Genomic DNA, 11,193 nt, shown 5'->3' on the forward strand with positions numbered 1-11,193 from the left:
TTGAGTAATAAATATTTTATATGTGTATACAATTTATAACAAATAAAAAAAGAATTCCAGATTCTTGGAAAGGATGTTGATGTGGTTGAGGACAACAAAAACCCGGGCATACATAATGAACTTGAAGACCGATACTGAGGCTGTATGCGAGATAGGGATGAGTGCACTTTATTTCCTGAGTAAGCTGAAATCTTTCAACGAGTGCAGCAAGATGTTGAAGGAAGCTGAGCTCAGCACAGCTATGTCTCTGAGCGACTGATTCAGTTTTGCATAGAACAATACAGGAAATGTTTCCTGCCCAAAGCAATAACTCCTTACAACGCCTCACCTGTCAAACAGAGAACTCTCAGTGTTGTAGTATTTTTCTCACCCATACTGAATCGTTTTGGTCTCAACCTAAGAAGGGGATGACCCAGATCACGCTGGAGAGATTACATATGTTGTGTGGCCAGGGAACGCCTCTGGGTTCCCCAGGAGGAGCTGGAAAGCGTAATACCCTCCTTGGCCTGCTGCCCCGTGACCCAGCCCCAGATAAGCGGAAGCCAATGGATGGATGGATGGATGGATGTGTATTGAACATGTGGTTTTGTGTTTATAATTTTTTTTTGTTATGAATATTAAGTTACTGCTGTTTCGATGAAATAGATTAAGCACTTTTACCATCCTTCTTTTAACAAATGATTCACCCTAAGCAAACAGTTTGCAAGCATATGTATCAGAATAACATTCCTGAGTTCTTAATGTTTAATGGATCAAGGTAAATGCAAGTTGAATATCTAGAACCAGGTCTTAATTTAGGTAATTTTAAGTTCCAATCCACAACATTAACCGTAATTGTTAATAGAATTTGGACCACTTCAACCATTTATTAGTCAGATGTTTAATTAACAAAAACGTAAATACTCTATGTTAAAAACACTCTTCAAAATGACATAAAGTGAGACAGAAAAAGTCAGAATGACACAGCAGGGACTCAGTGCTTACATACAGTATATACATTAGCTTTGAGCTACTTCTTTCACCATTCTGTCTCTGAGACTTTAAACATATAACAAGAATCTCTTTGTTGGACAGCGCAACCCTTGATAGGCAGATTAGACATTTTAAAGTTTATAGTAGGATGAGGTCAATTCACTTTTAATATAATTGATTTAATTAAATGACATTCAGCAACTTACATATGCCATTAACAGGCCATAAACTTAGTTGTTGATTTGGTTAAAAAATAATTTGTCCTCATCCCTACCGTAAGTGCAGCCAGTTTGGAAAGAGTATTAAAACATAAAGATAAGAATAAAGTAAATTCCCTTCAGTGTTCCATTCTGGAAGTTGAGTTGAGTGCACTGTGCTGAGTGATTTTAGCTGTAGGAAGGCAGGCGAATTTGGCGAGGTGTTAAGTTGGACCTCTCAGGCGTTGCTCCTTTCCTCTATTGTAAAAGTCTCCATGGGGGCTTTGCTCAAAGCCTTGATGTCATTCAGGAGACCAGTCGGGGTCAAAATGTGAGAAGACCCTGGAAACAAAGTATAATGAGCCGTTGCATCCCAAATTAAGAGTATAAACACATTCACAATTCTGATTGGCTCCAGAAGGTGGTGTAAAACAGCTAGAGAGTCAAGAGTGTCAAGAGATCAATTATTATCATTGAAGTTTATACAACAGTATCAAAACCACCTTTAGTTAATTTGAATGGCCACAACAACAATTTAATCAGAACTACAGAAATGTTTATTGCATAAAGTCAGTCAGTACAAACGCACTTAAAAAGTTGAGGGGGGAAGTCAAAGTGCTGCAAATGCAAAAATCTTGTATTAATGCTCACCTATGATGACCTCGCAGGATTTAACTGCCTGGGTGACCTCGTAGGCACAGCGCATCTCAGAGTGGCTGATTCCTCCGAGAACAAAAACAATGAGGCGAGAGCCGGTCCGGCGTTCGTCCTGAGCACTGCCTTTGTGCTTTTGACGGGCACTGTGGAGCAGAAGGTGCACAACAGAAATATAATGAGAGAAAAATGTACAACTAAAAAGGTGGAAACTGCAAATTGTGAAAAGAAACCGCAAAAATAGTTATCCTGGCAAGAAAGACATAGAGAGGGCGTAGGAACTAATAAGCTTCCCTTTAAACAAACACACCACATTAACAGCTGGAGCTGAAAGTGGTAGCACAAATCATCACTAGGGGGGGCTAGTTCATTCAATTCAATTCAGTTTATTTTGTATAGCCCAGAATCACAAATTACAAATTTGCCTCAGAGGGCTTTACAATCTGTACACATGCGACATCATCACCCTTTTACTGTCTGCATTTGTCTGTAGAAGCAAATGGGAACCTTCTGTGTGTAAAACATGTATTTTTGAGGGACACATTACTTTTGAGTAACTGACAGGGTAAAGAAATAAATAAATATTTTAAGTAGTGGTTTAATACATGGAAACAAGGCAACATGTTAGGTGTCAGAGAGTCTCATGCAGGAGCTTTTAACATGAAGCTGGTAAATGGGATCAACCCTAAAGAGGGCTGGATTGGAGTTTTTCTAGCAGCTTTTATAATTATTTCAAGAAACTATTGACCCATGTCTAGTGTGATATTAAAAAAAATTCTGTACCTGACAGCCCCTGAGCCATTCCAGGCAGCAGGACACTCAGACTGGTGTGGCCACTCTTTGGTGTCCAGTTTGTTCTCCACGGCATCCTAAAAAGTAACAGATCTTTAATGTCTCCGTCCCATACAGACCAGATGTTATTAGGCAAACTAGTGTCATGGATATGAGAACCGACTCTTGCTTGTACTTATGTAAGATCTCCTACTTGCATCCATATGCACACAAATGAGGAACCTCTATGCAATATTAATGTAGTAACAGCTCTTTGGTCACCTTACAAATGTAATGAAGCAAACTAATCAAAGTACAGCAAAAAGTTCCAACAAGCAAACACTTAAAAACAGATCTCAACCATGGGTTTTGATTTCAGTTGGTGGTGCTACCCTTCTATGCACATTTGTAACACAAGTTTGACTTTTTCACTTTCATTTAAGCAGTTCGATCTTACCACAAAAAAAATACAGATTTTTTTTTTTTGTGAGCAGAATTGTTTGATCCAGTTTGTCTGCAGTCACATCGAGAACAAGTCTGTTTCCTGATGTAAGAGGAAACTGTTCACCACAGCTTACAGGAAAGCAGGTGCTCTTGTGGTGAAGACTGCTCGGAAAAGGCTTTTCAGGTAATAACGGTAAATAAAGAAAGAGAATTGTAAACAAGAAGACACCTCCTTTTTGGATTATTTTTCAATCTATTTGAATCTTTTTTTTAACATAGAAATGACCGTACATACAAATCCCATCAGGAGAATATTGCAACAATGAGCCCTCCCAACGGATCGAACACAGATTTAAGATCTTTGTCTGTGGCTAGTTTCCTCAATAGGCATCACTTGATACCACAATCCAGAATTTCCCTTCTGTGAAATTACAGAACTGAGATTCAGTAATCAGGTTAAAGACATAACCTTATTTTACTAACCAAAGGCGACTGAAGTAACTCTGCCTCTCAGTTCCTCATGTATTTCAGGGAAATGGCCTCATCAGCAGATTTTTAAATGTAACAGCATCAGAGCTGACAAAGTATTTATGGGTAATGGCTCATATAACGCATCAGCCTCAAAACAAACAGCCAAAAGAAAACTTTATCACAAGCGCAGTGAAAAGGTTAGTTAGACTACTGTGTGTCCCTCTCTACATTACAAACCCATACAAGGTAGCAGGTGACATCCAATCTCTGTTTTAACACAAAACAGCTCACCTCACAATAATAACCTATACGGAACACATTTTAGTTACTGTAAAAGCATTTGAGATTCAGTCCAGAGTGCTGTTCCTGAAACAGAAGAATCATCCCCAGGGATCAACACACAAGTGCTGCATCATTGTGCCTCATAGACGGTGAGGTGATTCCTTTTACAAATGGATGAAGCAGCACAGAACAACACAAACATATAGGTGACACTGCCTAACAGATGACCTGAATCTGATAACCTCTTTTTGTGGTCACAGTTCTGGTCATTGTTTTTCTCACCAATGCCTTTCAGAGGCGGACTGGGGTAGCACAGTGACCTAGATCAAGTTACATGTTGAGATTTGTAAGACATAACCTTAATGCGAGGAACTTCTTCGCTGCTATCCCGCATCTCATCTATAGACACTATAAATCACTGCGATATAGCTGCACCAAAACTCTTTTCTCTGGAGTTATGCTACTACTTTATTCATTATGGTATCCAAATTTCTGGTTAAGCAAACCAAAGAGTTTTCAAAGAACTGTATGTAAATTGGATAAATAAAGTTGTAAATGCTATGTGATCATTTGGAAATAATACATTAAACAATATGGTAATCTGCTCTCACTGACCTCCATCACATCTTTTATGACAGGAGTCCATCTGGAAAGGTTGTAAGTCTGATCCTGGGAACGATCGCGTCTGGTTGTTTTGCGAGAGAAGAAACTGGACTAGAAACAAAAAGTACAAGAAACAATAAGCAGGATTCACTTGAGATTGAATGACAGAACTGAATAAATTAAGACAAGAAGAAGATTAACACGCAAAAAAGGAAACCCAGGGTGAACCACGGTGAAAGATCCAGCCACCAGCTACAACGCATCATTGTTTATAGTTTTAACCAATTATAAATCATAAACAAAAGATTCAATCAATCCTCTCCTCTCCTGCACACACCGATGTGATGATAGGGACCCCAAGCTCCTTCCAGTTCAGGATAAACTCTCGCTCGTCCTCGATCTTTACATGCTGAATGAGTTTGCTTAAGTTCTCGTCTGTTGTTCCTGTTAACACAACAAACAAACAAACAAACCAGCGTGAAAATCTGTTACAAAGGCTGCATCCTCTTAGTCAAATAATTAGCAGTGAGGTTTTGTACAACAAGGAAAAATTACATTTTAGGTTTCTTTTTTGGTCTTATTGTGGGGAATAATCTGTTACTCTTAACTGGAAAATAACCCTTGCATCACCACAGTACTCACAAATAGGCTGTGTCATATTTTTGGAATGTGCACTCTTAAAAATGAAATCAACTAATGCTCACGCAATTTTAGGACTAGAAGTCACCTGAGAATGTATTTCAGGAAAAACTGTTTAGATCCTGATTTACAGATTCTCATTGCCTCATACTGTTCTTTAAATGTCTCTTGGTCACTCTGAAAGGTCCCTGGAACTCAATAGCTTCAAAACAAAATACTACTTTACAGAATGCTAATGAACAGAGAGAACACTAGGACACCAGTCTGCTGCAGGAGAAGTTTGGTGTACCGTTGACGCTGAAGATGTAGAGCAGCACAGCTCTGATCTTGTCGTGGGTGCTGTATGGGTGGAGCAGCACTGGAAGCAGAGTCCTCATGGGATCTTTCACCTTCACCCCCTCTACGTCTGACCCAACTGCAAGGTCCTACACAGAGATAAACCATTTTTGTGAATGTTTGCACTTTCTAATATATGTATTCATAAAGCTCCATTTCACATTTGGAAACTGACCAATACAATGAACACAAGTCTACTGAGTCTCTCCTTAGGAGGTTATTCCCTCCTCACTAAACCCCTGAACACCCACTGACTTAAAGAAAGGTTGAGTGGTAAAAAAAAAAAAAAAATGTTTGTCACTTGTTCCACCTAAACAGATGACGGAGCACAGACAGACCTGTTCAGCTTTGCAGAGTTTCTCCACATTGTTTTGGAAATGTTGCATGCAGTCCTCGGCCAACTGCAGATGAACAGTTTTCTAGAATTCAGACAGAGAGAAACATTTAAAACAATATGAACAGAACAATGTACAAGTGCTGTTACTGTAGTTTCAAATAGGATTTAGTTTAATGGAAGACAAAGATACTTACAGAGGGAAGAAAATTATGACTTTCTGTTCTGTTTTTGTGCTAAAAACATGATGACGTCAACCCCACATAATAGCAGGCTTTGGAGGCACCACACCCAACCACAACATAATGATCACATAGCTCTATAATTTAAGAAACCACCCCAAAGAAATTGAGTTAATACTGGTACCACATACCTCAGTCACCTGTTTACGGAATGAGGGCATCTTCTTCATCATCTGGGCCAAATTACTAATTGTGATCTGAAATCAAAATTGTATTAAATGTTTGCTCAAGATATGCATTTTAAGTATGGTTCCCCACGCTCAAGAAATCAGGGAAGCAGATGAGAAGAAACCACAGCACTGTACCTTCCCATCTGACTGTTTCTTGTTGGCAGATATTTCCTTTACCAACTTGCGGATTTGACTATTGTGAAAAAAAGAGTTGGTAAGGGTTGAGGTGCGTAAGACAGAAAGAGGACATATCCATCCTTCAAATCTTGCAAACTTACTCTGAGACCTCAGCAATGTGCTTGTGCCTCAGCTTAACCCAGAGCATGTCGTCCTCATTCAGCCAAGCCTGCTTTTCTGGGCCATCTTTAGTCTTGCACCTGGAAACAAAAATAAACAGATGGTTTTAGCTATGTTGTCTACATTTAAAAAATAAATAAAAATGTTTTAAATAGCTTGTCTGGTATATGAGCATAGCAATCCGGTGCTGTAAGCATATTATATACGTGAGAATAAGGTGGGGTTTAGTAGGAAAAGCTTGTTTTACGTGTAGGTGTCGCTCTGGATATCAACGAGGTCGTAAGCCATGGCCTGATAGGTCAGCTCATGCAGGATGGGGCTGACGGGGTCAAAACCTCTCTCCAATATCAGCAGCTGGGCCTGGGTCTTTTCCTTGTTATAGGAGGGGAAAATAAACAGATAATGTTTAAATCAAACAAAAGATTTTTAAAATCAGTAAGAGAGGTTACTGTCCGACATTGACATTTGGTCTTCTGCTTAGTTTTCTGGGATACTGATTAGTTACTACCTGGCAACCACCGCAAGCTTCTCTCATGTCACATTTATGGGCGAAGAGCAACATTATTCTAATCTGCTTAAGACAAAGAGGGGAATCTTTTTTTTTCCTTTTACAAGATGTCAGTGGAAAAGATTACCACATTTTTTTCAGGTTCACATTTACTCCCTGGGCTAAGATCTTGTTTATTCTGTCAACATTCTTTGTTCTCACCTTTTTTTTGCCGCTGTCATCCAGCTCGTAGTGTCTGGCCAGTTTGTCGTCCACCAGCTCTGCAAGGGTCTTGGCGTTCTCCATGTTGCTGTCTCTAGTTATGATACAAGTTATTTTTCATGATTTATCACAGTCAATATATACACAGCAAGGTGTCACTTAAACCAATATTTGAAAGAGAATATTGTACAGGCTTTAACCATATTTAGAAAAAAACATTTTATAGCCTATTTGTCTTTATGTTTTTGTATTTCTTTTTTTAGTTTGATATGGTCTGACAGTTGCTTTTTTACAGTTGTGTGTGTAGTTATATTGTATGAAAAATGTAATTCTACTTCATGTGAAATGATAAAAGAAACACTCTTGGATTTACATTTAAATTTTAGGTTGTTTTAAGCTACGGCAGATGAGGTGACTTTGCAACTGTACTTAAGTTTCATTTCTGTCACAGTAACATATTCTATGGTCTCGGTTGCAGCTTTTCTCGTAAAAGGTCCCACTCTGCTTGGGGGCTGAGGTGTGCTGAAAGCTTAGAAACCAAATCTTCTCTGGCTTACTTCTTGTATCTAACCCCCGGGTACTCGTCCAACGTGGCACAGAGCGTGACGAGCTGGTCTGCCAGTGTCTCCAGTGTCTTCTGTTTGTCCTGACTTTTGGGACTGTAGATGCTTTGGAAAGCCCCCGGATTATTACATGTGAACACCTGAAAAGCATTCAACACACCAGAGTAAAGTTAATACTCTAATATTTTTTCTGACTCCAGAACCAAATGCACAGAATTAATGAATATTTATAGAAATAAATGCATTTAATTTACTTCCTTAAAAACCATAAAACTTTTTTTTTTTAAACCACAGAGAACATCCAGCTTCAGTTCCAAAGCCAGTGGGATATTACAAACTTTGTTAAGTCAGTACATCATGGCTTAAAGCAGCAAACACCCATTAGAGTCAATCAAAACACTGAAAATCTCTTCCTCCCAGTAGCTACATGACAGTGAACACAAACTTAATTTTTGGGGGGATAAAAAGAGGAAATGGAGCATTACAAAATAACCTAAAAGAGTACAGTGCAACCACTCACTTGTGCCTCTTGTGGCATGAAGGACATGTTGATTTCCTTACAGACTCGTATGTACATTCCACAGCACCGCTTCATGTTGTTAAACAGGTCATCGGGACAGTCTGAGGGACCAAAAAGCTTTAGTTTGTATGTTCTCCGTTTCACACGACAACAAAAAAATCATTGAAAAAACATTTTGATCATGTTGGATAAAATATATTGTTGTCAGTATTTCGTAGTAGTAGAAGATTGAAGTAGTGATTCAAGTTACTTACAGTCAGTGAAATAAACATATGCTGCTTTATATTTAGGTTTGGGCTTGAAGTCAGCAATAAAGGCATCCACACACTATAAAAGGAAATGTACGATATCACAACAGAGCTTAGCAGAAATAAAAGAAATCATCAAAATGAAACTCATTTTGCAGAAATGAAAACTTGATTCTGAATGCAATAACTTTACAGGGCTATAATGGCAAACCTTAGCCGTTGGTGCCATGAAGTAGATGGCCTTCATTTCTGGAACAGGCTCTCTGCTTCTGAAAAGGTCCTCCACAACTAAAGAAACATAATATATATTTTAACAGAGTAGCTACAGCATACAGACTGCAATGTGTTCTCTCTTTTACCAGTATTATATCAAATGTGTGTTTAGATGTTAAGGAAACCTACTCGTTATTTTCTCTGACATCAGATCTGACATTTTGCAGCATGATGAGAGGAGTTTGGTGGTGAAAGAGTCCAGAATCAATATCTGTGAAGAAGATAAATTGGTAGCAGTAAGTCAACTTATGTATCACACCGTAATATGTTGCTAGAAATTACAACTATATTTTGAGTCACAGTGCATAAGTGGAATAAATCACGTAAAAGTTGTATATGTAACATGGAGATGTCCTACCTTCCATACTTCAGATTTCCTGCAGTCTGTTATAATTGTATCTTTTATTCCTGTAAAAGACACAGAATATGACTCATGAAAAAACAACATGAAGAACATGACAAGAAGCAGAAAATAGCAAGTTGTTTATGACTATTAGAGCTGGAGCTTGAACCGGGTGCTGAACCACCTGTGTTGGGCCGAATATCTAGAGATTATAATTCAAACAGTCCAATAGTTACATCAGTCATTGGTCAAGTAAACAGCTTGGTGTAAAACAACGTTTTTCCTGTACCATAAAATGTTAGGGTCTTTTTAAATTTGTGACAAGCATTTGTCCTCGTTTTATGTATATTACGAAACTAACTTATTTTACTTACTATCAAAATGAATGGTGAGTAATCACTTCACATACGTTTTAATGAATGGAAGTAAATTAGCTATTCTATTAGACTTCCATGGTCAGCCAACCATATCAGAGATAGCTATGTTTAACAAAGCCAGTCAGTCCAATTACTCTCTGGTTTATGAAATAAACATCCTACATGGTATGACTGAAACTGATGCAGGGTAACTAAACTACCCAGCCATACATCTTTACCTTCATCTAATGTGCAGTCTGGGTCCAGACTGCACATTAGATGAAGCTGACTAGTATATGCTTAGTTGTGTAGGCTGGTTGTTTAGATTCCACTGGATCCGTTTGGGCAACGTGTAGCGTTGATTAATAACCCGACCACTGAGTGTAGCATGATGGTTTCACAGTTTTGAACAGTGTTGTCAGTTCACCATGAACTTAAATGACTTGTTGTCTGGACGTTAACGTTTCTCTTCAGATATGAGGTGGGGCTGCAGGTGACCTCACCCCGCCTGACTGAACCCTAACTCTCTCCAAAAGCGAGAGAACAGAGTCCATGTCAGTCAACCCAAGTTATGATCAACAACGGCGCCAAATGCACAGCCAAAGTGTGCTGTTGTTGTTGTTGTTGTGAGCCTACCATTACAGAGCCTTCAATGAGCCTTAATTCAAGTACACTTCCGTTGCGTTCAAGAGCAGAATGAAAGTTCACTGTCATTCACAGATGCAAAGTCACAAACAAATTAAGCAACGGCCTCGTTCTCAGCAGCCCTTTGCGTTATGGAAACACATGTACAACACACACTCTCCCGTCGGGGTGAACTTACTTTTCCACACTATTCTCTTCAACCCGTGATCTGAACCCGTTGCCATCTTGTTTCTTTTATTCCTCTGCGCCTCTTCCCGTCCCGTGTCTTCGTGTTCTGACGTCACCCGCGTCATCAAGTGTGCGACGGAGTTGCTGCTGTAGTTTTTAACGCATTGAAGGGGCTTTCTGACTTCTATATTTCAACCCAAACCATAACATTGTCCAAAACCTAGACAAGTAGTTTCGTTTCCTAAAACTAAAGAGATTTAAGACAAACTTCTCCTGTGTGCTATCTTTTATTACCACAGACTACTGTTTGTGGAAACGTCGTATTTCAATACAACCATTGGTAGAAAAAGTACTTTGATCTTTCAGGCTACATAAGTAACACCACTGTGTAGAAATATTGTGTTACAAGTAAAAGTCCTGCAGTACAAAACCGGGCTCAAATTACAGTACAAAAGTATTTGCATCAAAAGTACAAGCACATTATATGCAGAATGACCATTTCTGTGTTAGAATTAACGATACATTTATGTACACCATCTCTTCAGTGTTGTAGCTGCTAAAGGTGGAGCTAATTGTAATTACTTTATACAATGCTGGGTAGCTTAACCTATATGCCATCATCTATTAATTGACTTATTTTTTGTTATCATAATCAAAATCTGCATTATAACTAATGTCTCATTATTCTGGCTTTTAAAAAAAAAAAAATTCAGATGGGAGCCAGAGAAAAGTGAGTGTCACCAGTGAGAGAGAGAAAACTGATAAAAAGATATTAAAAACTAAAATACTTGCTGTAAATCCAAACAACGTGATAAATAATGAAAATCTTTACTTATAGGTCAAAATTAGTCGTAAATATGACATAAAAAGTCAAAATCTCTGACATTAAAAGTCTAAATTATGAGATACTAAATCATAATCTGTGAATGGAAAGGAGAAGTAGAAATTATGAGTGG

General features: G+C 38.5%; 1 protein-coding gene across 1 annotated transcript; it reads right to left on the reverse strand.

Moving 5' to 3' along the window:
• Positions 1-80: 80 nt before the first annotated feature.
• Positions 81-10,347, reverse strand: stxbp3 (syntaxin binding protein 3). The gene is made up of 19 exons (XM_054602695.1): positions 10,248-10,347; positions 9,084-9,133; positions 8,855-8,936; positions 8,664-8,740; positions 8,459-8,531; positions 8,205-8,305; positions 7,679-7,824; positions 7,122-7,215; positions 6,660-6,784; positions 6,394-6,492; positions 6,251-6,308; positions 6,077-6,142; positions 5,708-5,788; positions 5,323-5,458; positions 4,732-4,838; positions 4,407-4,505; positions 2,607-2,692; positions 1,821-1,969; positions 81-1,511 (listed from the first exon to the last, which is right to left on the reverse strand). Exons 1-19 carry the CDS (start codon positions 10,291-10,293, stop codon positions 1,408-1,410), a joined length of 1,779 nt encoding a protein of 592 aa, XP_054458670.1. The 5' UTR covers positions 10,294-10,347; the 3' UTR covers positions 81-1,407.
• Positions 10,348-11,193: the final 846 nt, after the last annotated feature.

This window comes from Anoplopoma fimbria, chromosome 8, assembly GCF_027596085.1.
Source record: "Anoplopoma fimbria isolate UVic2021 breed Golden Eagle Sablefish chromosome 8, Afim_UVic_2022, whole genome shotgun sequence".
Lineage (NCBI taxonomy): Eukaryota > Metazoa > Chordata > Actinopteri > Perciformes > Anoplopomatidae > Anoplopoma > Anoplopoma fimbria.